The 28,000-nt window shown below is 43.2% G+C and overlaps 2 protein-coding genes across 8 annotated transcripts in view; one reads left to right on the top strand and one right to left on the bottom strand.

The window, feature by feature from the left end:
• The window catches only part of LOC310831881 (ceramide synthase 3-like), an 80,141-nt gene extending 56,646 nt beyond the window's left edge, over positions 1-23,495 (bottom strand). Inside the window, exons 1-7 of one of the 4 annotated variants that reach the window (XM_083713130.1) lie at positions 22,654-23,495; positions 20,794-21,312; positions 20,609-20,698; positions 16,754-16,895; positions 15,940-16,530; positions 11,338-11,509; positions 6,932-8,115 (exon numbers count right to left, since the gene is read on the bottom strand). In XM_083713130.1, the coding sequence (XP_083569256.1) occupies positions 7,227-8,115; positions 11,338-11,509; positions 15,940-16,530; positions 16,754-16,895; positions 20,609-20,698; positions 20,794-21,222 (2,313 nt within the window). In that variant the 5' untranslated portion in view covers positions 21,223-21,312; positions 22,654-23,495 and the 3' untranslated portion in view covers positions 6,932-7,226. Of the gene's footprint in view, positions 1-6,931; positions 8,116-11,337; positions 11,510-15,939; positions 16,531-16,753; positions 16,896-20,608; positions 20,699-20,793; positions 21,313-22,653 lie in introns of those variants that run through there. The other 3 variants (XM_083713129.1, XM_083713127.1, XM_083713128.1) reach the window with 3 other exon arrangements.
• A 133-nt stretch (positions 23,496-23,628) lies between these two features.
• Positions 23,629-28,000, top strand: part of ASB7 (ankyrin repeat and SOCS box containing 7) — a 37,739-nt gene continuing 33,367 nt past the window's right edge. For 2 of the 4 annotated variants that reach the window (XM_083713270.1, XM_083713269.1), the window contains exon 1: positions 23,629-23,986. The gene's annotated coding sequence lies outside the window, so the exon portion shown is untranslated. The remainder of the gene's footprint in view (positions 23,987-28,000) is intronic. The other 2 variants (XM_083713271.1, XM_083713268.1) reach the window with 2 other exon arrangements.

Genomic DNA, 28,000 nt, shown 5'->3' with positions numbered 1-28,000 from the left:
ATTAACACCCACTTGGGATACGGTAGATCTTTTCATGACTATTATGCTCATCTGGCCAAGCAAGCATATGAAATTTACATGAATGGAGGAAATCTAAGCTTTCCATGCATGAAAGATAACACCATATTTTTGGAGACTACAATATCTATATGTCAAATTGTAAACTCAGCCCTGAATGGAACAATCAAACCAGTACTGCTATTGCAGAAGAGGACATTTAATTGTGGGGTAATTAAGCAATGGTGCAATTAGTCCATTAGAAACAAGGCACAATTTCTCAGGTCCAAGTCCAATTTGTTACCTATGTTTGCACTTCAAAGAAAAAGCAGTGCCCTCCCCCAAAATGTAGGAGAGACAGTAATAGATTTGCATTTATTTAGTTACATAAAACAAAGTAATGTTCAGCAAGTAAGAAAGTTAATTCAGTAGAAATGCTGCTTAAAAGCAAGAAGACAGTCTGCAACTGTGACCAAAACTGCAATGTAAATATTGTTTTGAAACAGTTATGAAGTGAGCTGCTGATTCTTAACAGCAAAAGCCACCTTTAATATTTTCCTTTTAATTGACTCTTACATAGACATGTCATTAGAAAAGATAAGAATCCATTTTTTAAAAAAATAATATATATTTAAATTGTATTCCTTTCATTTATTTAAATAAATAAATTCATTTCATTTATTTAAATAAATAAATAAATAAAAAATTTATTTCATTTCATTTATTTAAATGAGGGTTTTGGTTGGTTTTAGTAAAAAGTGTAGCGCCTTTTTTTAAAAAAAGTTTAAAAATTTAGATCTAATGCAGATTAGATTTACAATTTATACTTTAATCTCTCAGCATTGAGTCATAACCATTATCAAAGACCATGCGGTGTAAGCATATGAATATCTTACTCAAATGTATGCCATACTAAACTTAATGGGATTTACGCCCCAGGTAAGTACCGGTATGTATGGGAAGGTACCCTTAGTTAAAGGCTAACACTGTAGAATAATATTGCTTGTTATTGGAACTCCATTGCTTCCAGCACATTTACGTGTTTTATATCCATTTTATCTGCTTTTCCCAGAGTCCCTATCTCATAAGGACAATCTCTGCCAGAATCTTGAATTATTCTGAGCAATTCAGCTCCCTCTTTGTGCTGCGCTCGGGGCTGGACTGGGCAGTCCCTCCACCTAGTCCTGCTAGGCTTAACCTACTGCCACCCGGGGGATGGGGGCAGGGGGAAAAGCAGGTACAGTGGTACCTCAGGTTACATACGCTTCAGGTTGCAGACTCCGCTAACCCAGAAATAGTGCTTCAGGTTAAGAACTTTGCTTCAGGATGAGAACAGAAATCGTGCTCTGGCAGCGTGGCAGCAGCAGGAGGCCCCATTAGCTAAAGTGGTGCTTCAGGTTAAGAACAGTTTCAGGTTAAGTACGGACCTCCGGAACGAATTAAGTACTTAACCCGAGGTACCACTGTATTAGCATTACTCCACTGGCACTTTGCTGTCCCTTCTGCCTAGTGAATGTGCAGGCAGGTGTGCTGTCTGTATGATCCCTGCTGCTGGCAGACAATGGAAAGCCCCCAAGCAGGCCTATCCAGGAGTGAAGTGGAGCCAGCTCAGGATCCATTTCGTTCCGAGCCATTGTTGCGCCCAAACCATGTCCAAATGTTGCAACAACTTCAGGCTGGCAGGATGATCTACTTGGCCACACCACCACCTTCTGTCCTGGCCACCATATGCAGGTGCACTGTGGCAGTGCACATGTCTCATATTGTAAAATTTCTTCCCTGCTTCTCCTTTCACACTTTGGTAAAGGTAAAGGGACCCCTGACCATTAGGTCTAGTCGTGGCCAACTCTGGGGTTGCGGCGCTCATCTCGCTTTACTGGCTGAGGGAACCGGCGTACAGCTTCCGGGTCATGTGACCAGCATGACTAAGCCGCTTCTGGCGAACCAGAGCAGCGCACGGAAACGCTGTTTACCTTCCCGGCGGAGCGGTACCTATTTATCTACTTGCACTTTGACGTGCTTTCGAACTGCTAGGTTGGCAGGAGCAGGGTCCAAGAACCGGAGCTCACCCTGTTGCGGGGATTCGAACCGCCGACCTTCTGATCGGCAAGCCCTAGGCTCCATGGTTTAACCCACAGCGCCACCCGTGTCCCATCCTTTCACACTTGTACTTTATTCACACACACACACCTCTGCCAGTGGAGAAAGGCCGTGCTTCGGTGGCAAAGCACGTTTCGAATGCAAAAGGACCCTAGGTGAATCCCCAACATCTGCAGGTAGGAGTGGGAGAGATCCCCTGCCATAAACCTTGCAGAGAGGTTGCCAGTCAGTGCAAACTGTCCTGAGCTAGATGAACCAACAGGCTGCCTCTGTATAAGGTGGCTTCCTATGTTCCTCATCCCTTCCTCTCTATTCTGCTTAATTATCGTTATTGAAAAATAATATTTTATCACTCTTTCTGATTTCTTTCAAAACCTCCTCTGGTCCTTTCCTCTCAGAGGAGGGAGACCTCTTCTCTTCTCCCCCCCCCCCCGCTTTTACTCAGCATGCAGGAAGTAGCTGGCGCTTGCACTGGTACAAATAAAAGATTATGGTGAAGTCTGCTGTGCTGAGGCCCTAAAGAAGAGAAGAGGAGGAGGAGGAGTTTGGATTTGATATCCCGCTTTATCACTACCCGAAGGAGTCTCAAAGCGGCTAACATTCTCCTTTCCCTTCCTCCTCTACAACAAACATTCTGTGAGGTGAGTGAGGCTGAGAGACTTCACAGAAGTGTGACTGGCCCAAGGTCACCCAGCAGCTGCAGGTGGAGGAGCGGAGACTCGAACCTGGTTCTCCAGATTACGAGTCCACCGCTCTTAACCACTACACCACACTGGCAGTTGTCCTACTGCTCTTCCCCAGGCCCATTATTTGAGAAATGTTACTAAGTGCATGTTACTAAGAAATGTTACTAAGAACTTAAGCCAGGAGACAAGGTTTGCCTGATAAATTATTCCACAGGCACTTAGGACCAAAGGTGTACAGTTGTACCTCAGGTTAAGTACTTAATTCGTTCCAGAGGTCCGTTCTTAACCTGAAACAGTTCTTAGCCTGAAGCACCACTTTAGCTAATGGGGCCTCCTGCTGCTGCCGCACCGCCAGAGCACGATTTCTGTTCTCATCCTGAAGCAAAGTTCTTAACCCGAGGTACTATTTCTGGGTTAGTGTAACCTGAAGCGTATGTAACCCGATGTACCACTGTATAAATGACATAAACTATATACTCTAATTATTCTTGTGGGAAGTCTACCCAAGATATTGCAAGCATTGGGATCCCAGAGATGCCACCCTGTATCTCACTGGCAGCGCCACAATTCTGGTTGGACAATTGCTGTGGTCTCTTGGGATCCTACCTCCGTTACTGGGAACCCTGTTGGACAGCCAACTCTGAGTCCACATACTTGATGCTGGGTGCCAGAGACAGAAGAGAGCATAGAAGGGGGAACCTGTGGCCCTCCATATGCTGTTGGGACTCAAGATCAAATCATCCCCAACCAACATGGCCAATTGTCAGGGATGATGGTAGTTGTAGTCCATCAACACCTGCATGGCCACAGGTTCCCCATCCCTGTAATGTAAATTCTGCTGTTAATCCATCCTCTTGTTTGGCTAAGTTTTGACTTTCAATGGCTTCTAAATGGCATAGGGGCGAGGGACCTATTAGAATGGTCTTCCGCCAGAGGCTAATGAATCCAAATGACTTCCTAGCCGTCCTTTATGTCAGGGACAGAAGCTGCCCACGCTAGAATAAGAAACCGATGACTCTGCCCAGTGTGGTGGTGAGTCACCAGAATTGCTTCTTGGCATGTTGTCCTAGTAATGAAGTATTCTCAGACTCTGGGATGGCATTGTGCAACAGGCTGGCCATTGGACTCTCCTGGACAGGAAGGTGACTGTAACTGTCATGGAAATAGTCAAGCGAGCCCTGGCAGTTAGGGAACACTGTGGCCTTGCTGATTCCCTTGGAGATATAGATATATAGATATAGATACACAGAAACACAATTTCAACATAGCAAATTATCAAAACAAATCATCTTCATTATCTCCCCCCATTTTCCCCCTCCCTCCCCCCTGTGACTTTCCTCAACTCCTCTCTGATTTCTCATTCAATGTTAACTTCTGCATATGATAAAACTGTATACATCCTTATATTACCGTATTTTTCGTCCTATAGGGCATACCGGCCCATAGGACGCACCTCATTTTTTTGGGGGGGGGGGGAATGAATAAAAAAAAATTATTCCCCCCCCAGCCGCGGCTGCCGCCCCAAGCCTTGCGCACACCTGCCCGAAGCACGGGACACCCTCCAGAGGGCTCCGCATGCTTCGGGCAGCAAGCTGCTGCCGAAAGCCTGCATTCGCCCCATAGGACGCACACACATTTCCCCTTCATTTTTGGAGGGGGGAAAGTGTGTCCTATGGGGTGAAAAATACAGTATCTATCTTCTATGTTATCCCTCAAAAAATTTGTTTATTCAAAACCTGCCAAGGAGTCCAATTCATTTTGTTGTCTTTTTTAAAAAAATTGTGACGGGTTCCCATCCTTCTTTGAAGTCACAGTTGTCCTTGTCTCGTAATTTCTATGTCAATTTCGCCAGTTCTACATAGTTCATCAATTTCTCTTGCCACTGTTCTTTTGTCGTGGTTTCTTCATTCTTCCATCCTTGTGCAATCAAGACTCTTGCCGCTGTTGTAGCATACCTAAGTAAGTTCTTTCTCTTCCTTGGCAGCTTTCAACATCCTTCTGGGAAGCCTCACGGTGCTGACACGGGGTGGGAGAGACACTATGTTGAAGTGACTCTGGTCATTCATCAACATTATTCTGGAGAAAGGGTGGGGAACTGTTTTCAAGGATGCCACTCCAACCCACTGGGCCAGATAACAATGGGAGGCAATGCCAGAGGCAATTCTCAGCTATTACAATGGAAAAATCCTATTGCCATGCTTAAAACTGGAAATTGCATTCAGTATCAATTTCACCTGAAAAACGAGATATTCGTGTGCAGTAGCTTCCCATACACTCCCTGCTTACATCACTGACATGCAAAAAGATTTCCCAATTTGTACCTAAGCAAAGCATGGTGCTTAAGTCTCCACAACGTGCCAATGCAGAGTGGCTGAAAATAATCAAAGATGTTATCACAAAGAAATGTTATCTCCTGCTATTTTTCCTCCAGACACATTACAAAAATACATTGTGCAGTGACAAAATGCTTTCAAATGAGAAATAATGGCACAATTTATTATGTAGATAACTCCTTGCCCTCCTTATATCTCCTTTCCAGGAAGAAACATTTCTGGTATGGGAAATACATTCTTTCCAAACCACACTATTTTGCAGTTTGAGATGTGTGATTTTCTCTTTGAAGCAGGTCATTTAAAACTTTCCATTTCTCTCTCTTTTTTCTCAACTGGCATAATTTATTATTACTATTATTTGTTCGCAGAATCTGTACCTTCTCCTCAAACAAAAATGCTCCCAGGGTGGCTTACATACAGTCATTTAGAACAAGGCAATCCCTGCCTACAGGCTTACAACCTAAGGGGAAAGGGTCAGAGAGGGGAGAAGTGGGGAAGAGAGAATCAAATTCAAGCCAGTTCTTAAACAGTTGTTCTCAAAGACCAGCTGGCCCAGTTCAGGGGTAGGAGGTGCCCAAGGGAGCTGGTCTGTTACAGCAGAGCTGATGAAGTAAGTTCTGCTTCCTGTATCTCCCACTGGGACAATCTAATACAACACTGCTCCCAGGTGACAGTTGAAAAAGTGAGTTCTGCTTCCCAACTACATTCAGAGTTCACCCCATTACATTTAGGGCTTCACTGCAGCCTACTGCACCCCAGTGCTGCTCCCCTCCCAGTAATTCTCCTTGCCTCTTACCTGTTTCTCTCTCTTCCTTGCTCCAAGTAAACCTGTTGGTCCATGCTTTTCCTGTGGAATCTTTGCAGAGATTTACCTCTGTACATACTAAGTTGCCCAATGTTTTGTAAGAAATTCAGTAAGTTTCAAACCTGCAGCTGAACCCTATGTTTTTTTGGCATTTCCTCCTGAAATTGGTGTGTAACGGACATGTCCCTATGGACTGCACGACTCTGGGCATTTTGCATGCATGTATAACATTTGAACGAGGACCTATGTCAACATCATGACGGATGAACAACATTTGGCTTTGAGAATCACAATTTTTGCAGGCCTGATACGTATCAAGCGAGTTGTTCTTATATATCAGATGCAGCAGGTAAATGAAGAACAACATTTGCAGACCTGTGGTTACCCACCAAGCAGAACACAGTCCCCAGAGAAGTGCTGTGATGTTTCAGGTGCTTGCTTTTGCTGCCTGCATGGTAAAAAAGAGAAGGCTCGTTGATTCCCTGCTAAGCCATCATATATGGTAAGTGGACTGTGTTCAGTTTGAAGTGGGGTAACAAGTTATAAAAGACTATTAGAGGCAGAATACTCCCAGGATCCAGATTTTCTGCAGCAGTCACAAGTAAGTGTACTTTTATCTCCTTTGCCCATGCCTTTCATTTCATAACCTTCTTAAAAGACTGAAACTCTTGAGTTGCATCAAATACTGAGCAACAGGAGTTCCTTGTGCACCTCCAAATTTTTGTCAGGCTGGTCCCTCAACCTTTTGGAGCAGATTTTGAGGGTGCAGCAAGGGGCGAGGTGAAGGAGAAGTTCCAATGTGCAGGAGGAAGTCTGTTGCATAAGCAGAACAGCAGTACTGGATAAAACTATTATGGTAACTTTGATTCTGTTTAATTATTTTAGACACTGTACATGCCTGTCCAGAGATGGAGCACACAGCTGCCCTACAATCTCTTAAAAGTGACAGCTATTCCTGTTGAGTAAGGTTATGCCTTTCCATTGGGATGGAATATCAAGGAGACCAAAAATAAAATTCAGGGTTTTATTTTCTTTTTAAAAAGTCACCCCCAGTGGCTGAATTATACATACCCACAGGCAAGACCATATCCTCCAGTCAAACACTTCCACACTTAAACACATCAATGGATTAGTCATTATAAAGAGTCCGTGTTTCTCATCCAGTTGGACCAGCTTTTAATGACCCATAGACAAATCCCAAAGAACGTGCCTCTGACCATAGGTTCTGGTAAACTTTAAGCTTCTGGAAAAACTCATTTGAAAACTATTAAGTGGGAGAAGACGGGGGATGGGCACTGCATATCCTTAGACTTTGAACTTCTTTGAAGCAGATCTGTTCTCGCTACTAATAGTGTCAACAGAAGTCAAGAGCTTCAGGAGTGCACTTGGATTGTACGGAAAGAGGTTCCTTCTGTGTAGTCTAGAAACCGACTCTTGCACTTGTTGAAAACACTTCACTGATTTTTGAAGCAGCCCTTCTTCTGATCCAAGTTTATTTAGCAAAATTGTGGAGTGAAAAGGTGAGGAAGTATCCAAAGTCTCCTGAGGCAACACACATCGTTCTGTCTGGCCATCCAAATTCATAAGGCCAGTGACTTCTGCCCAAGCTCGATCTAAAGGTGTCTGCCTCATGTCTGCCAAACTCTCCTCTTCTATCCATTCCACCTCCGAATCTTCTGAGCTTTCATAATCCACCAGCCTTTGAAGGGCTCCCACCAAAGATGTATTATCAGACTCTTGCAAAAGGTTAGACTTGCTGGGTTTTACAGCTTGACTGTCAGTATGCCACAGTGCAGAAAAATTTGGGAAAGAGGTTGAAAGGATCTCAGTACCGGATGGGGGGTCATACGAAGCATCCTGCAGATTTGAGTCTAGCCGGTAGGCACTTTTTTCTCGGCAGGGTAAGTTCACCATAGAAAAACTGAGCTCTCCATTAGAGGTGGTCTTGAAGTATTTAGAAATCTTGACAAAATGGTCCCAGTCTTGTACAAGAAGCTTTAAGTATCTTACAAAATATTCCAAGAAGCAGGTTTCAGATGAAATCAAGAAATCAAGTAGAACTGTGGCATCAAATGAAATACTTTTCAGCAGAAATAAGAAGATACAATGGGGATTGCAGCCATTCTGATGTGTAAAAGCAGCCCAGGTTCCATCATCAGAACGATATAAGGAAAGACCAGCTTTGTGCCAGAACCTAGAAAGTTAACAGTTGTAGAGTAAGCAATTCATTGCTTTTGAATCAGTGAACATTTTAGCAAAGTTCTGTTATTTACCATAGCCTGGTCCAAACATAATGAGCTTGGTCTAATACGGCATAGTTTGATGTAATGTATGCTGCCCATGCACATCATCTTCCCTCAACATTTCCAGGGCTTGTCAAACCATAGTTTCCAATTATATCTAAACCAGGAAACTGTGGCTTAATCTCCTACTACAAAGCAGGCTATGAAACCAATATATGCTGCGAGAAGTGAGGTTACAGGGAACCAGGCAGAGGGCTTTCTCGACAGTGGCACCCGCCCTGTGGAATGCCCTCCCATCAGATGTGAAGGAAAAAAACAACTATCTGACTTTTAGAAGACATCTGAAGGCAGTCCTGTTTAGGGAAGTTTTTAATGTTTGAAGTTTTATTCTGTTTTTAGTGTTCTGTTGGGAGCCGTCCAGAGTGGCTGGGGAAACCCAGCCAGATGGGCAGGGTATGAATAATTTTTTTTTATTATGATGATGATGCATCCTGGTTTGTGGTCAGTGATATGGACTCATGAGGACAGTGCATTACACCATGTTGTGAGCTTCCCAAAGATATCATACTGTGTGCTGTTTGAGTAAAAATGCTTGCCTAGGTGAATCCTTTGCCTTATCCAGCAAAGCAATTCTTATGGTTTAAAATAAACAAAAAAATGCTGAACTTATTAGAATGATTTATTACAATGAATACTAAGCAAATCAGTATGGGAAAACAACATGCATAGTAGATATGAATGTGATGAAATACCTAGAGAAGGTTTTCCAACTTGAAACTCTCAAAAGTCAGGTACTAAAACATAGCATTTTCTGAAAGTACAGTTGTCACCCAATTACAAGGGTGCAATCCTCTACTCACTTACCTGGGAGTAAGCCACTGGAGTCAGTGGGGGTTAGTTCTCAGTAGACATACATAGGATTGTGCTGTTATCTAACTATGGAAGTGCTAGGTTATTATATTTGCCTAAAGGTGAGGGTTCTTTAAGGTGATACATGTATGCATTAGAGTGGGCACACATCTTATAAACGGTATTCCCTCATATGCTAGAGAAAGGGAAATGGCTTTTTAAAGATGGTGCCCACCACACATGGCTTTGTAAGCAGCTGCATTAAAGACTGATTAAATATTTTTTTACCTGATCAAAAGGCTTAAATTAATCAATGCTACAGTCTGCATTTATTCATTATACTTATAACCCAGCTTTCAAAACAAAGGTTCCTGCTTACTAAAACACTATATGATTATTTCATTAGAATACAGCACATCAAAATATAAAACCAGAAATCCAATATATAATGCAACAATTGCAATTCTGCAGCAGAGACACCTGTTGCTGTTTCTTTAAAAAAAAAAAAACAACTCAGCCACCCCCACAAGCCCAAAGGACATGATACTCCTTGATTTGGTGTTGTGAAACTGTAATTCTTGAAGCAACAATAAATTTCTATATTGTTTGGATAGTTCTGCACCTCTAATTCCCAAGATAAAAGCTTCTGGGTTGTTCGTTTTTTTACAAATGTTATCTTAAACATCTTTTTTTAACTCATTATATATCATTTCCCCGTAAGCTTTTACTTTACTACAAACCACCATATATGATAAAAAAACACCTTCTTTCTCTTTGAATTTCCACCACTTAATTCGATTTTGATTTAAACATTTTCTCCAATCTATTAGGTGTTAGATACCATCTATATAACATTTCCATATAATTTTCTCTTAAAGCATAACGTATTGTAAATTTTATGCCCGTATTCCACAATTGTTCCCATGCTTCCATATCTGTATTATAACAAAAATATATTACCCAATGTATCATTGATGATTTTACTTGCTCATCCTTTGTCTCCCATTCCAATAATATCTTATACATTTTAGACAGCACTTTAGCATTACGTTCCAACAGGTGTCTTTCCAATTGTGATAATTGTTCTCCAAATCGTTTCATATCTGTCAGGGAACTGCCATCAGCTCAGAGGTGAGAGGTGGAAGGGCAGTTGTGTTACAGGGAGCCTCTGAAGATCTTGCGAAGCAGTTCTTCCTTGGGCAAGGAGGGAAGCCCCGCCTCCACTGGGGAAGGGGCGCAGGGATCAGAAGATGCTAGGGAGAGCCTCAACACTAAGCCTGAGCAAAGCGGAGGGGAGGCAAGTCCCCCTTTGCCAACGCCCACTTTACGCAGTAGGTTTGCGCACAGAGAGGGGAGGAGAAGGATGAGGGTCACACAACTGTTATGCTGGGGAAGGTATAAGGACCGCCCACTCCCAGATTCTGCTAGCGACTGAGCAGACATGGACTTGCGATGCTCCGCACTGTAAATAGTTTGTACAGATAATAAAGCCTGGAAAAGACATGTTGGAGTCTTGCCTGTTTGCTCTCGAGCAACCACACCAGTACCTGACAATATATTTCTTAAATACTTCATTCAAATGACATTGTATCCATGTTGTTAACATTCCTGATAAATCCTTAAATTCATTTAATTTAAATTCTCCTCCATCCTCTCTTAATAAATTTCTATATGTTGCCCACCCTTCTGTCATAATCTTTTTCTTTACTCCTATGGCTTCCAATGGTGAAAGCCAAAGTGGTGTTTTTTCCTCCAATAGATTTTTATATTTATCCCATATATACAAATTTCTCCTAATTATATGGTTTGTAAATCCTTTATGTAATTTCACCTTTTCATACCACAAATAAGTGTGCCAACCAAAAACATCATGACCTTCTAAGTCTAAAATATGCAGATTTTTCCAATGTCAACCATTCATTCAACCAGCATAGACAAGATGCTTCATAATATAATCTCATATATGGCAGGAGAAAACCTTCTCTCTCTTTCACATTTATCAATATTTTATCTTTTCAGTTTTTTCCCTTGCCAGATATATTTAGAAATATCTTTTTGCCGTACATTGAAACTTTCTGTCTTGCCAACCACCAAGATTGATTGAAACAAAAATAACTTTCTTGGTAATACATTCATTTTTACATGGCGTCCTTCTTAAACCCATTTCTACCTCTTACTCCTACTCCCTGAAGTTAGCTTCAGGCTGAACTGTTACCTGAAATATAGATGAAATCATTTTATTATTTGTGATGCCCAATTTTTTTAAAAAATAAATGAATAAATAAAAGGTTTATGACTTTAGAAAAGTGAAAATGGACACTAACCTTTCAAACTTTAAATGAACTGTTAATAAAGTTTTCGCAGCTTCCAACATGTCGTCGTCTTGTTCTATGAACAGCATAGAGAGCCATGCGCAAGGATGTTCACATGCGTGAGATGACCACACATGGCTCTTTAAGAATGCCAGCAGTGGGTGCATAATACTCTCCAGATGAACTAAAAGCAAAAATGAGGAGAAGAAAGGATCCTTGTGAGCCAAGCTCCCTTTAATCAAACCAAACATTCACTTTTGAGTGTTCCCAAGTGTGCCTTTTGCACATGCTCTAGACTGGCTACTTATCACTAACTGCTCTACTAAAAGGTTTCAGAAGGAATACAGAGGGAAAGTTTCAAGAAAGAGTGTGAATTTGCATATTACCTCCAAATACCTTGTGATGGTAGGCAACTGGCAGCCTGTGGAACAAATCTGGCGTAACATTAATTTAAGTTCATTCTGCATTATCCTAAGCCTGGCTAAATGATAAAACAGCTTTTTGAACCCAGGCAATCTTGCCAAAGCTGGCTGGCGAAAGCAGACAAAATTGCCAGAAATGCATCCATGCACCACCATAGTTCTTGCTCTCTCTGTGCATCCCACTCCAGTGACAAATTGGGCCTTTTAGGCTCGATGGAGGTATAAGCAGGCAGGAAACAAATAAATTGTAAGTGGAAGAAAGGGGTTATTGTGTGCAACGGTAGCATCCCCTTTTGAACTATTTGCCTTTCATTAGAGATATTTACCACTATTCCAGGGGCAGCTGTTGAGCATTTACAACCAGATGGACTAAAAGGTAAGGTAAAGGTAAAGGGACTCCTGGCCATTAGGTCCAGTCATGACCGACTCTGGGGTTGCGGCGCTCATCTCGCTTTACTGGCTGAGGGAGCCGGTGTACAGCTTCCGGGTCATGTGGTCAGCATGACTAAGCCGCTTCTGGCAAACCAGAGCAGCGCACGGAAATGCTGTTTACCTTCCCACCGGAGTGGTACCTATTTATCTACTTGCACTTGGACGTGCTTTCGAACTGCTAGGTTGGCAGGAGCAGGGACAGAGCAACGGGAGCTCACCCCATCGCGGGGATTCGAAGCGCCGACCTTCTGATCAGCAAGTCCTCGGCTCTGTGGTTTAACCTACAGCGCCACCTGCGCCCCTGGATTAAAAGGTAGCTTGAGACAAATCAGGACTGAGCCCGAAAAGAGTCGATGTTTATCTCACAGCCCTATAAACAAGTATCTAGCCCTATAAACAAGTATCTAACCAGTGAATGCAACACATCCATAAAACAGCATAAAAGGCTTCACATTTGGGATGGTGATAGACCGAAATGGGTGGACTGAGCTACACTTTAGAAAAGGCCTGGGCAAAACTGAAGGGTCTTGAGCAGATATTTGAAGCCAAGTACGTTTGGTACTTGGTTAATACTAACAAGCAGGCGAGGAGTTCCACAACCTAGGCTAGTTTCTAGCTTCTAGGAAAGTGAAACTTGATGCTTTGTTCAGAAGGGTAAAATAAGGACCTGACACAGCAGATTGTCTGCCACAGACAACAAACAGGAACACTGAGGCCTAGGTCTTCTGAAATGTGCAAAACTGGTTCTATACATACATATCATTAGCTTCTCCTTTAAATAATTAATTGATTCCAATTTCTTAATCAAGACATCTGTGGGTGGAACTTTCTAATTAGAGAGAAGCAACATACCAAATTATACTGCATGGAAAATTTGAATTCTCTAGAGTTGTCTTTTGTTTCTCTGCATGGTCAAAACTTCCCCATTGTCTCTTCCTTCACAAATCCTGTCCTAATCTGTGTTTGAATAAGGGTGTGAGCCTTATCATTACAAGACTGCCCAGGCTCCCCAAGAAATCCAATCAAGTAACCTGCCAGACAGGAAATAAACAAAGCGACAGAAGATAAACTGTGACAAGAGAAAAACAACATTTAAATTTCTGTGATGTAGGTGGGATGTATCTGAGGGGTGGTCTTAGGTTACACCCCTTCTGTGATGTATGCATAATGTTTCTGGGGGTGGTCTTGATCTACAGAATGGGAATTTCAAAAGTCTTTATAAACCCTTGCACAGCATTGTTCTGGGTCCTCTTCCTCTCCTGCGTGTGAGGTGAGTACCCTGTTGCAACAGATCAATAAAGATCAAGCTTACTAGCTGCTTTGCTTCTCAATATTCTCTGGTTGGCCTCTGTTATTTTCTCCTACCAATAGGGAACCTATGCAAGGACTCTATATGGGCTCTTGGATACCCCATAAGGGAAAAGGGCATATTTTTATTTACAACACTTTCAACATCAGCTCATACTCCCACCCCCATTTGGAACTACTTGGCCACATACACCCCCAAAGCCATGATGGAAGTAATCTCAAAATCTGAAAAGCCATTTTGGTTGGCTAGCAGAGTAACAAAGAACGGGTGCTGATACACACACAAAAGCAATTCACCATTCTAGGATTTGTATGCATTTTCAACACAAAGTTCTTTTCATAATCTCACTACTTGATATATAAAACCTATAACAACTTGTTAAAAACCACCTTTAGCATCTTCTTTTTAACTTCCTATTACAGCAATACGCACATCAGAATTAAAAAACAACAACCTTTGGGGGAAAAGAGTGGCCTTTGCTTAGTCCTCACCAATTAAAATGGTCCTTATTTACATAACTAAAGCTTTATCTGCTTTGCTGTTGGTATTCGTCTGTCTCGAGAAACAATGGAGGGTGCCTCTGGGGTGTCGTCAAACCACTGAGTTAGCAGTACCGAAGTGACCCCCCCCCCTCGTGGAAGCCTGGGCAGCGTGTACGAAGGTCCTGGGCTGCCCAGACAACAAGACCCCCCTCTTAGCCTCGCTGATGTGGTCCAAAGGAAAGCAGAGCAGTACATTTGGCACTAGCTTGGCTGTAGGAGTTGCCTGAAGAAGACATGCAAGGCACCATCCAACAGTCTTAATCTACTGATTAAAGCTTGCAGCTTAAACAAAGTGCTGGGAGAGCATGTATCCAAGCAACTATCTGGTGCCTTGATAGGCCTTCAGGCAATGTCTTGTCTTACAGGAATAATTAAACTTTTTAGATCCACTTTGGTTTTCTGAGCAAGTGCTGGGGGCTCCACTCCTTCTGGTTATCCTCTAACCCATACAGGAAGAAATGTAGATGCGGGTGCCAATATGAACTTTTCCTATGGTTTATTACTGTAGATAATGGCAGCAGTATAGTCGGCATAACTTGATATAAAAACAGACCCCATTGCTAACCCCATCCTGGTGCTACTTCTTATCCGAAACGCATCCTGGAATGCATTGGTAAACTCCTTGTCTTTTAATATAAGGATCAGCACAGTAATCTTTGCTACTACCAAACATAATTAACACCCCCTATGGGGGCCCTGCACAGACAATAGAATCTAAACTTAGAATTCAACAAACAGAAATTTCTCACTAGGATTATGTCCTTTCAATTACCAACTGACCAAATAAATAAAAATGGGGGGGGGACAGGAAGTTGTAGGAAATAAACAATGAAACAAAATAATAAACTGTATTGAAAATTGCTCATTCAAAAGCCACCTCCCCCTTGCTATAAGAGTACATTGGCTCAAAATAGGACATAAACCCCTGATTTTTAATGCCTGGCTAGTTCACAAACTCCAGATCGGGCTTTTTTCTATACTCAGAAGAACCAGAAGGATGCTATGCTTCACTTCAGGGCATGTATACCCTTCTTCTGCCCTTTCTCACTTTGCTCTTAGCATGGGTCCTTGGCAAATGTCATGCTCACTCTCCCTTTAAGCTTTCTGATAAGTATTCTTTTTCCTCTCTAGATCAAGGTGTGTATGTACAGGTACGATTTCCTGCCCACTTATATTGCAACACTGCTGTCTGAAAGCAGCACCCATATGTGCTGTCACTTTCATTTCAAGTAATAAATCAATCTTTCCTTGTTCTTCTTCCATATGTACTTCCAGTTGGCATAAGTTTAAGAGTAAGCACATACTTTTCAACAGAGAAGGTAACCACTCACCCCCTCAGGACCAAGGATGAGTTGGGAAGGAGGCTCAGAAGCACTTTGTGTCCTTGGGTGTAACGTTGCCAAACTCAAGTCTAAATTGTTACTTCCAGCAGCTCTTGCAACTCGCAAACAGAAGGGAGAGATGGAAGTGTTTCGCTGGAAGGGTAGAAGGGATTCTTTTGTTCAAGACTGCAACACTGCCAGGCCTTATGTGGCGTGCTGCCAAAACTGTGAGCCTGCACCAATTATAGAAGTAAAATTGGCAATACGAAGTAGAATTGCCCATTCCCGTGAACTGTTGATCTAGAGAAGAGGCACATGGAAAATGGTAACCGTTTGGATGTGGAAATCACAGAATTTTTGTAGAGTTGGGACCCCACCCCGGGTCATCTTGTTCAAAGCAGGAATCACAGCTGAAGAATTCCTAACAGATGGCCATCCAACCTCTGTTTAAAAGCCTCTAATGAAGGAGAGTCTGCCATCTTCTGAAGCCAGGGAGATCGGCCTATGACCCTTCAATCTTTTCTAAAGGTACCCCTCTCCCACAAAACTAATGGCTGGGAAGGGTGTAAGCCACTTTGAAAACTTACCTCGGGCTTCAGCTTCAGATGCAGAATCTGTTATCTTAACCTCTAAAGCTTTAAGCAAAACCAAGCTTAGGGCTCTTAGGGTCACTTGAGCAGGACTGCAACAGATACCCACTTCTGGCTTCACCTGATTGCCTCCATAGTGGCTCGCCTTTTCGTTAAGGGTAAAACGATTCAGCCACCCAGTAGCTACAAACTGCAGAATGACACCAGCAAACACTAATCTGTCCTTCTCAAAATGCAGGTCGGGGTGGGAGAGAGAAGGCACCTTTCCCTTGATTAGGTCTTCGCCAGCCTTGTGAAGAATGCATTTCTTAAGCAGCACGATAGCTTTCTTCTTGATTAAATCATGAACGGGTGAAGTGACAAGACCCAACACGCATGAAACGTTCAAAAGCAACATCCTTTGACAGACAAGGTTCAGTGGTGCCTGAGTTCTGGAGGCCACAAGTAGTTCAAGGAGGTCCAGAAAGCTGCTCAAGTCATTTGTGGCTTTTGCAGATACTTGGGCAATCTCAGAATAAGAAGATGGGATGCAGTTGTAAAAGTCTTCAAGCACTTTGTCAAGAGAAGTAAGAATCTTCTGTAGCCCACCTATAATGACAGCATCAAGCAGTGTTTCAGGGCCATCTCTAAGACAGTTTAGCTCATCTACTAAATTAAAGCAGCTTTGTAAAATCTTAAACTTCTAAATATTGATTTTTGCTCTAGACAGAAAAGCTCACAGTAAATATTTTCAGGCACACAAACTATTCTAGTATATGCTGCCTTCTTCCCCTACAGGTTATTTACAAAGTAAACCTGGTTCAAACAATACCTCCTTTGCACAATCCTTCATCTTTTAAAATTTCTCTGATCACGTTTGTAAGAGTCCACAGGCATTCCGCTACATGACTGCTCTTGGGAAACCCAGACAAAGCCTCTGAACAAAAAGCAAACCAGGCGCTGTTCAGGGAACCCTAAAAAAAGAGAGAAAAAACAATTATCTGTATTAGGGTTCAAGCAACTGGTAGACCTGAAGAGGTGCAATCTGACCTCTTCTCCTACACCTGAGCATTTGGGAGCATGTAAATAGCCTTGAGACTCCCAATACCACAACTTGAATTCAGAACACAAAGACCAATGGTGGCTTCCACAATGGATAGTACGTAAAAACAGGTAAAGGACCCCTGGATGGTTAAGTCTAGTCAAAGGCAAATGTGGGTTTGTGGTGCGCATCTCGCTTTCAGGCTGGGGGAGCCAGCATTTGTCCATGGACAGCTTTCCAGGTCACATGGTCATCATGACTGAACCACTTCTGGCGCAATGGAACTGGGATGGAAACATCCCAGCTCCCACCAACCTAGCTGTTAGGTACCGCTGCCGTGGGAAGGTAACGGATAGGCCATTCTGTAATGGGCTTGACGTTTTCACAGCAAAGAACACTGCATTCTCTGGGTCAAATTATGAAATACGAAGGCAATACCAAAGTGAATGGGAATCGCTCGGTCCTTTGGCAAGAGCTCAGCTATATCATTAGAAATATTCCAACTCACTGCAGCTCTGTTTACTGTATCTATAGGCCAATCAGCTGAAAGGTTTTAGCTTTCAGAAACTTTTGACATGGATGCTGGTAGCTACTAAAACTTTCACTGCTGCCAAATGGAAAGACAACCTTACAAGACTTTCATATAAAATGAGGATGCAGCGTTTAGCATTTGGGGGGGGGGGTGTACCTCATAAATTATGTGTTGCCAAAGGCTCAGAGGACTCTGAAAAACTCTTACGATGTTGGGTGGGACTTTATCTTAAATACAGTACAATACAGATACACAGGACTCCCTCTCCACGGTACAACATGAAATTTGGCTTTCCTAATGGTCTTGGGCAAAAGATTCCTGCATTGCAGGGGGTTGGACTAGATGATCCTCATGGTCCCTTCCAACTCTATGATCTACCTGATACCCTTTCGTATCTCTCTCATTTTTATTGTGTTTGACTTTGATTTACTTCAATAAAAATCTCGGGGGGGGGGGGAACTGTAGAAAGTGGGTCTGTAGGGAACAGACAGATTTTGCGAGGAAGTTGTCACCCACTACTTAGCAGCTGCTGGGCTTAAGTTGAAGGTTTTGCATTTGGATAGTGGATCATGAGATATTGCAACCCTTAATGCACTGTGCAGACATTGTCTTGATCAGCCCCTTAAGTGTGCAACACTTCTGAAGACGGAATAACAAATATTTAGCTTCTCTTATGTTATGAAGCCCTCTGCCTGATTATTCTGGTACTGCACTACCAAAAGAAAGCTAATACAGTAGGCTGGTGAAACAGCAGAACAGGCTTCACCTGCGTCCACCCTTTGGATGAAATGCTGAGGATGCAAAAGTTGGCTGAATATGGGAGAGAATCTGCATCAGAACCCAGGAATGCATACACAGAGCTCATGCTTAATAGGGGCCACGTGTGCTGCCACCATAGAATCACCAGTCAGTACCCATCACCCATAGCTCTCCTACAGTCATAGAATACAGTGGTACCTTGGGTTACATACACTTCAGGTTACATACACTTCAGGTTACAGACTCCGCTAACCCAGAAATATTACTTCGGGTTAAGTACTTTGCTTCAGGATGAGAATAGAAATCGTGCTTCGGTGGCGCGGCGACAGCAGGAGGCCCCATTAGCTAAAGTGGTGCTTCGGGTTAAGAACAGTTTCAGGTTAAGAATGGACCTCCGGAACGAATTAAGTACTTAACCCGAGGTACCACTGTAATTAGCTTAGCCTTCTCTCTAACATGATAATTTTCTATGTGCATGGAATTGTTCATTTTTTAAAAAACAGAGAGAGAGAGAGAGAGAGAGAGAGAGAGTAGGCAGGCAACAAATGAGACACAAGACATGCAGGTATGTCTGGGTACGCTGGTATTCTTTTAAGAAAATCGTAAAGGGGGTAGCAATCAATATTATTTTACTATATTCTGCATTTCTATACATAATATTCAATATATCTAACAGTAATTGAATCAAACACAGCACTAAAAGCACAATACAAAAATCTATACAGTGGTACCTTGGTTCTCAAATTTAATCCATTCTGGGAGTCCGTTCGACACCTGGAATGGATCAAAAACCAAGGCGCAGCTTCCAATTGGAAGCTGCGGAAGCTACACTAGACGTTTGGCTTCTGAAGAACATTCACACACAGGAACACTGACTTCCAGATTTTCAACATTCAGGAGCAGATTTCAATAACATTCAGGAGCACATTTCAACAACTAAGATGTTTAACTATCAAAGTTCCACTGTACTTCAAAGCAGCTGTCATACCCCATGCCTACTGAAAGGCTGTGGCAGAGGGAGAACTGGGAAGCAAGGCTACTTTGGAGACAGAATAGGCTCTTCCTTTTCTCATCTGTTATTGGCAGTGGCCAATGCCTTCAAGACAAGCTGCATTTAGCTGCTCCTCTCCCTGAATTGTTTCAATTCAAGCTGGTCATTATAAAAATTACAGTGCAGCTTTAACAACCAATGTCATTATTTCTGTTGCCTCCTTCCGTAAACTCTCTCATTTTGTGTCATGTACCCAAGACAAGGGGTGAACAGAAGGTAGATCATGATCTATTGGAAGTTATTTGAGTGCTTTGCTATAGCAACGATTTCTGATTCCCAACAATAGAACCAACAAATGACTTTTCCTACCTCAACTTGACTACTGAAATAAAGCCCAGAATAACCAAAAGCAGACTACTGTGTGGAAGGACTGTAAGTTCAGTTCAGATAGTGAAAACAAATTCCTAGGCTCAAAATATGCTCAGAAGGACCTTGTACTTTCAATGCTAGTGGTATTTTGTACCCAATTCTGGTTAGTGCATATGGAGGTTCTAGCAAAAACAACAAAGTAGATCATCATTATATGAAGTCTGCCCACTCGTTCAACACTGTAAGCTTGAAGACAGAGGCAGTCTTGCTTTTATTTATCATATATAAGCCACTCAGAGTCTTTGCAACTGAAGAACAGAATAAAAGCTGTAAATGTAGAGCTTTAAATAACAGTTAAGTAGAGAGGAAGCTCTCACCAACAAAGACATTCTACAATCTAGGCACTACCATGAAGAAAGCCCTCCTCTCTCTTGCTCCCGAAGATGCAAGTGTTTTGTCTGACCATGTTTTGAGTGAGTAAAGAAGCATACCCCCCCCCCCCCCCGATTAATTCAGCCTAGGATGATGGAGTAACACTACAGAATCTGATTAGTTAAAAGAAGAAAAAGTGATTCATTTCTCAAACACCGCCTTAAAAATAGCCCTGTTTAATCAATTAGCAGCATTCTCCTATAAGTCTACTCAGAAGTAAGCCCCACTGAGTTCTATGTAGGTACACAGTTGCAGCCATTTACCCAACAGTAAACCCCATTGAGCTTAACAGAACATCCCATAATTCCCACTGGTATGCAAAAGAAAGCCTTTTCTAAGAAGATATCTGCCATCCACAGATTTTAAAGTACTTAAATAAAAAATAATGAACCTTAAAAACAACATTATGATTGATTAGAAAAGGATCCCCTAATTACTTGCACAGATTTTTAAATCAACTGATTGATGCAGCTGACTTAATTACACACCTACTTCAAAAAACAAAGAGTGAAGTAGAAAGCTGTTTTAGTGGAACTAGCCCAAAGCCCACTTTGAAACTCACCTCTTCTGTTAGTTGAAAATGCACAAGGAAGACCAAAGCTTTGGAAGCCTGATAAGATAGTTGTTTATCAGAAATAAGTAACAGATGAATCTGCAATAAGTGGAAAAGGGAGGAATTGTAGATAAGGGATATCTTAGCAACGGAGCTATTTGGGGGTGGGGGTGGAGAATCACCCCAAAACTTACTAATTTTGAGTCTATGTTGGCTTCTTTCAGAAGAATTCTAATAATCTCTACATATTTCTGTTTTGATTCAACTGCAACTCCTTGGGATTGCATTTTGGATAGCATCATCTTGATCAAGGTTAACTGAAGCAGCATAATTTCTCGTGAATGGCATATTGAACGAATCACACTTTCAGATGTGTCCGGCTCATAATGTGTCTTGAGGGCTGTAAACGCTGGATCAGAAGAGTTCCGAGCACCAGTGTTAGGAGAAAACAGACTCATTGCCCATGATTTTCTATTTGTTGATGACAAGTGTTGCAGTGATATAGGATTTAGAAGAGCTGCACAACTATGACTATCTTTCAGAAATAAGGCATCTACCAACATATCATCATACATTTGCTGGAGAGAGTCCCCATTGTGGGACAATTTGGTATTTTCAGTCATTCTTTGCACATTCACATTACAGAGATCTGAGTTGCTTCTCCAATAAGCAGGGAAAGTTCATCATTTCATGCAGCTTTTTCTCTGGTGTATCTAGAATTAAAGGCAATAATGAATATCATCATCATCAGGAAATTGTTAAATCAGCAAGAAAACCAAACAGTTTAGATTAGTTATCTGACGGGAAGTAAGTACTTATCTTATGCATACCTATGGGGGATGTAAAGCATATCAGAACTAGGAATATTGAACTCCTTGAAAGAAAGGTGGGATATAACAATAAAAATAGATATTGCAGCCCAACAGGGCAGTTCTTTACAAGTCTATTCAGAAGCAGACCCTAACGAGGTCACCCTCCTAGAAAAGTATGTATAAGATCGCAGTCTAAATCTACTATTGCATACATTTTATCAAGAAAGCACATGGCTTTGGCAAATAAAACATTTCAGCCAAACAAATACACATCTCAGAACTATGTTCATTACTGAAAACTCACCCATACCTGAGACCATTAAGAGAAGGAAGGATGCAACCTACTAGGTTAATCAACCTAGGTTGTTTCTTAGGTTAATTATTATTGTGATTGGCACAACGCTGTTGTAATAGGAAGCATTTGAAATCTTTAGAGGGCTACACAATAAATGCTACAAATATTAAGTAATATAAAGCACAAGAACTTTTTTGCATCCTAGTCCTTCCCTCATATGCCTCATCTTAAAAGTTATCAATATACCCATCTCTTCCTGGTAGTTCTTCCTTGGAACCTAATACATTTACAGAGCAGAATGAGGTGGTAGGATCCTGAAGGGGCTGAGTGGACTTTTGTACGCTGCATATATTACAAAAACCAAAATCTGAAGTCCAGAAGTAGCACAGGATGAACAGAGCTGCACACAGGATGACAGGAGTTGATGACAGATAACAGCTCCGTCTGTGATGTGCTAGTGGTTGGTGAGGGATAATTCCATTTTTTTTTTTTAACGAGGACAGTTCATTAAGAATGTAAGAGTCCTGCTGGATCAAACCAAAGGCTCGTTTAGCCTTCTACCTGGCTATTTTTCTGACTGGAAATTGTTTTAACTGATTTTAATACTTTTTTTTGGGGGGGGGGTTTAAATTGATATACAGTGGTACCTCAGGTTAAGTTCTTAATTCGTTTCGGAGGGCCGTTCTTAACCTGAAACTATTCTTAACCTGAAGCACCACTTTAGCTAATGGGGCCTCCTGCAGCTGCCGCGCCGCCGGAGCACAATTTCTGTTCTCATCCTGAAACGTATGTAACCCGAGGTACCGCTGTATAGTGTTTTGCTAGAAGCCGCCCAGGGTGGCTGGGGAAACCCAGCCAAATGGGCGGGGTATATATAATAAATTATTATTATTACATTATTGCAACCATGTAGATATATTGCAATCAGTCACTGCCTCTCAGCCTACCTCACAGTGTTGTTGTGGGGATTAAATAAGGAGGCAAGCAGAGGCACAACTTGAGCTCCTTGGGCGAGGGGGGGGAGGGGGGAAATAAATCCCACAACGTTAGTGATTAGTCCACCATCTTGTGGACCCTTTGGAAGCCTACAAGCAGAGCCAAAACATAATAACTCTTCTCCTGCTCGCGTTCCCCAGCAGCCGGTTTTCTAAAGCACGCTGCCTCCCATAATAAACGAAGCCTCCCCCCCCCCCGCAGTGTGGTACAGTCCACTCAACCCCCTCAAGGCTCTACCACCGCGTCCCGAGAGCGAAAAGACACCCCCCCCCCGCAAGGCCCTCCAACAGCATCACTACAACGAATGCCCGTGCGTTGCTAGGCAACCCACCCCAGCTTCTAGGCCTAGCCATCGAAGCAGCGCTAACACCTCCTCATCGAAAAGTCCGAGCCTTCCCCGTCGCAAAAAAACCAACCCCTGGTTCGCGCTTTCCGGCACTGAGGGAGATAAGGAAGGCTCCGCCCCGCTCTTTCTCTTAGCGAACCGTAGAACATATAGATCTTTTAATTTTCAAAATAATAGAGTGACACCAACACCCGGAACTTCCGGTGGGAGCCCATAGAGATAAGAAAAGTGTAGAGTGAATTCGCGCAGCATGAACTTTAGGGGAATTAAACGGAAAATCGCTACCGGCCATCGTTTTGTATGTGGGGAGCTCGGGGGGGGCACCGCCGCTCTCCCACTCCCTATCTGGACGAAAAGCCCCTTTTCTACAACCGGCGTTAGCAGGCGAAAGAACAACAACAAAAAGTTACTGCCATGATTCCGGAAGTGCCGAAAGGGAGTGCAGCGGGACTGTGCCCCTTATGGTGAGGCGGAGGGAGTGGGTGGGTGGGGGGACGGACAGAGAGGAAGAGAGCGAGTGGGGGGGAGGGAGGGAACGGGGATGTGGGAGGGGAGGAGCGCTCGGAACCCCCGCGCGGCCCAATCGGGAGAGGCGGTGGGCTGCGGCGCGAGGCGGAGGGGAGCCGAGCGCGGCCGCTGATTGGCTGAGCGCCGGGGTCAGCCCCTGCCCGGTGACCCCGGAGTGAGGAGAGGAGGTGGCTTCTCCTCAGTCAGTCAGTCGGTCGGTGCAAAGTGAGTCCCCCTCCGCAGCCGCTTCTCTTCTTCGCCTTCTCAGCTGTGCCTACGGCTCCCTTCTCCTCCTCTAGTACGCAAGCTCTTTCCCCCGCCTTGCCCCGCCAGCGAGGGGGCGAAGTGGCCGCGGGCTGGCGGCTGGGCCGGGCCCGTGAGTGACTGAAAAAGAAAGAGAGAGAGAGAGAGAGACACGGAAAGACAGACAGGTAACGGCCGGCGAGGAGGGAGGGGCTTAGCGGCCCCCTCCCCCAATAGCAGCACGGGCTGGGGGAGAGGAGAGGTGGTAGCAGCAGCAGCAGCTGTTATTATTATTATTATTATTATTATTGGGTGAGCCTCACCTGGGATGGTGGAGGAGGGGCAGGGATAGGATAGGGATAGGATATCTGCCTTGGCTCATTGCTCGCAAGCTAAAGAGGGGCCTGCTCCGCTAGAGGTTTGGTGGGGTGCTTAGCCCCTTCGCCATATCAGTAGGGGTGGCTAGGTTTACCCAGTTTTCTTTTGCAACTGCTATTTCTCTAATTATTTATTTCAGTAAACGCTCCTTAACCTAGCTTTGGAAGCAAGCTTTATGGCTGTAGTTTTGTTTTTGTAATTGTGTTTGTTTGTTTTTAACTCTTATAACCTATCCTGGGACCTCTGGTTGACAGACAGGTAAGAAGGCTACTAGAAAAATGTAGACCTTGCAGTGAAAGGCCGCTATGAAACTGGAAAAAAATAAATGGCTATAAAAGTTAATAGTCTGAGGGTGAAAAAAATCCTAGAACCCTGCTGGGGTCTGACAGAGGGTGAGGCAGAGGGAGTGTTTTGTTTCTCTTGTAGTAGTTTGCTGCATTTTTATGCTGAGGGGGGGGGGATTCTCTTCCCTAGTTGTCTTCTGCTTGTGTTCATCTTGGCCATAGAAATTGAGCTAGTGTTTCAGTACAACCTAAAGAAACAACTTACCATTGTTTATTATTCTGTAATTGTTGCTTGGCTGCTTTATTGTATCCACATAAATAACTTAATTATTTTATAATAGCGTCTGAAAGCGATATCCCTCCCCCTGCCAAAGTGAAAGACTCAGTGTTGGATGGTACATTAAAGGTCATTTAATCCAACCTCTGCCAGTGCAGGACATCTGTTGCTACAGCATCCCCCAAATGTGGCAATCTAACCTCTGATTAAAAAGCTCTAATGCTGATGTGCCTATCACATTCTGAAGTACAGTAGTCTTTCACTGTTCAACAGCTTGTGCTACCAGGAAGCTTTTACTGATGTTTAGTTTCAATTTCTGTACATGTCTACTTAGAAGTTCATTCCATTGAATTCAGTGGGGCTTACCGTACTTTCTAATGATGTGGTTAAGACTGTAGTGCTAGGTTGTGTGTTGATGGGGAAATATGAAGTGTGGCCACTTATTTGTCAGAGGCAACTTGGAAGCTTGGGAACATAGTTGGATATTATAGGAATATATCCAGAAGGAATAAATGTGACTCATTTGAAGAATTTGAAAGATGATGGGGTGGGTTAGTTGTGTTAATAAGAATTCTGTTAGGGCAGGTGGAGTTTGCTTTCTAACAGCATCTGACTGGCCACGGGTTTCCCATCTCTGGGAGAAGGGAAGCAGGTAAATCAAGATGAGTTGATCTGGGAAGGGTATGTGGTGAGGAATGAGGTGACCTATATTGTCACCTCTGCTCAAGTTCCACCCCTTCTCTGGCATGAAGGAATTGAGAAGTAATGGTGAGTTCTTTTCTTTAGATTAAAAACTATGTGTTTAGAATGAGAAGCCTTTTCTGAGTACCTCAGAGATTTGGGATTTTTGTCACCTTCCACACGTCTCACGGCAATGTAGAGAATGCAGTAAAGCAGCTCAGCAGTTTAAAACAGTAAAGAAAAGAGCAGCAGATAAAACAGCTATACCAGCTAGACACTTATAGGATATACATATTCCCATAGCTGGGAAGGCGTGTTTATAGTTGTTTCTGGAAAGTACAGGTAGTGGGCATCTCTCACATATTGAAACGAATGCTTTTCCATAGAACCACATTGCTCCCTGCTCCAAATTACTGTGGAGTGGGCTTCTGAAATCTTTGGACGTTGTAGGAGAAGCTCCCCTGCAGATTGCAGTGATCATATGTGGGATATGGAAGAAGTTGATTCTGCATAGCAAATTAACACATCTGCCCCCCATTACCCAGTTTCTCTATGTTCCGAGTGGACACGTGGACTTTCATAGCACTCTTCTTAGTGTGTGTATGTGTGGAGGCTGGGAGTTAATATAGGTAAAGGTAAAGGCACCCCTGCCCGTACGGGCCAGTCTTGACAGACTCTGGGGTTGTGCGCCCATCTCACATAAGAGGCCAGGGGCCAGTGCTGTCCGGAGACACTTCTGGGTCACGTGGCCAGCGTGACATCGCTGCTCTGGCGAGCCAGAGCCGCTCACGGAAACGCCGTTTACCTTCCCGCTGGTAAGCGGTCCCTATTTATCTACTTGCACCCGGAGGTGCTTTCGAACTGCTAGGTTGGCAGGCGCTGGGACCGAGCAGCGGGAGCGCACCCCGCCGCAGGGATTCGAACCGCCGACCTTTCGATTGGCAGGTCCTAGGCGCTGAGGCTTTAACCCACAGCGCCACCTGCGTCCCTATGGAGTTAATATACTGACACCCAAGTATATTGCAATTTACAGAGTGATTTAGAAGATGGGTTCCTCTTTCAAGGAGCTTACACTCTAAATTGTGATGTGGGGAGAGGAGAAGAGAGAAGGGCAACAGAGGAAGACATAAGGCATGAAATGTAGATATTCTTCTAGTTCTTTAGTGTTCAGCTCATATAGGAGATCATAGAAATATTTTTAAAACTAAAATATTTCATAAAGGCTAGTATGACACAGCAAATTAACAGTAGCAGTGAATTTCCAAGGTGTGAAAGCTCCACAGCAAGTATGCTAGTCTTAAAGGAGTGATTTTCAAATTGTAGAGCAAGCTGCTCTGAGGGAGGTGCAGGGCACAGAACACCTGAAATTTTGGAGTTTCACGACAGGATGCTGAAAAGCTAGGGTTTTCCTTCCCTCGCTAGCCAGGATCTGGGTGAGTTTGAATGCTCTCTGGTGGAGCATCCACATTTGATATATTGGAGGGGTGTGTATGACTGTATTCCCAGTGCCACATTATACTAACATGATTTGGGAATAAGGGAGCTCTGCTATAGCTGCTGCTTTGTTGTAAGGCTGCTTCTTGTGGAGGGGGGAATTGGTGGAAATGTTGTAACTGATTCCCCTTTTTAAGACCAGTATACAATTAGGACCACCGTCCCTAGATTTCCACAGGCAGCATGTGAGCAAGAATCTCCACACACTCACCCAGAAGACAGTTTATTGGGGGACAGCCACAAGGTTGGGTAGGGGAAGGGCTGTAGCTCAGCAGCAGAGTACCTGCTTTTTATATAGAAGGTCCCGGATCCAATCCCTGGCATCTCCAGGTAGGGCTGAGAGAGACTCATGCCTGAAACCATGGAGAGCTGTTGCTAGTCAGTGTAGATAGTACTGAGCCAGAGGCCTGACTTGTTATTCAGAACAGGAACCCTAGTTTAAAACCTTGAGGAACACTGCTTTAAGGTGCCATGGTAATGTATGCTACAACAGACCAACAATACTGCTTGAGTTTGATCCACCTAATATTGTCATAACCTCGTTCCTTCCTTAATTTTAAATATAATTGTTTCCTCCTTTGTTCTCCAGGGGCTTGGGTTTAAGTATACTGATCAGGCTTAACCTTTGCCATTTTGGGGGTTGCCCAAATCCAAAAAACTGGAAATGGGGTGTTTGCTAATCTTATCCCTTCCCCTTCGCTGCCAGGAATTTTGGGGGGGAGGGCAGCACACAGTCAGCAGCTCTCATGTTATCCCTGAGTGCTTTTTGGGGCCCACAAGCTATTAGACTCCAAAGAAACTGTGCTTCAATTTTTATAAGTTGATTTTAATGGGGGGGGGGGGAGAGAGATTATGAGTTTCAAGCTATAACAGAAAAGGAAACAAAATAGTCCCAAACACATTGCCGGTTTCAAATATGAAAAGTGTATACAGGTATCTCAGGTTTGTCATACTCTGTAAGTGAAGGATATACTGCATGTATGTCAAAGCAGCAGGTAGATGCAGAAGTAACTTGCACATACTCTTCCATGTAGCTCTAAGACTACATAAGACTACTAAGCATAACAGCAATGTGTTGGAATCATAAA

The sequence above is a fragment of the Podarcis gaigeae genome (genome assembly GCF_964106915.1).
Source record: "Podarcis gaigeae genome assembly, chromosome: 14".
NCBI lineage: Eukaryota > Metazoa > Chordata > Lepidosauria > Squamata > Lacertidae > Podarcis > Podarcis gaigeae.
The sequence above is the reverse complement of the archived record's forward strand: the minus strand, read 5'-3'. Positions and strand labels throughout refer to the sequence as shown.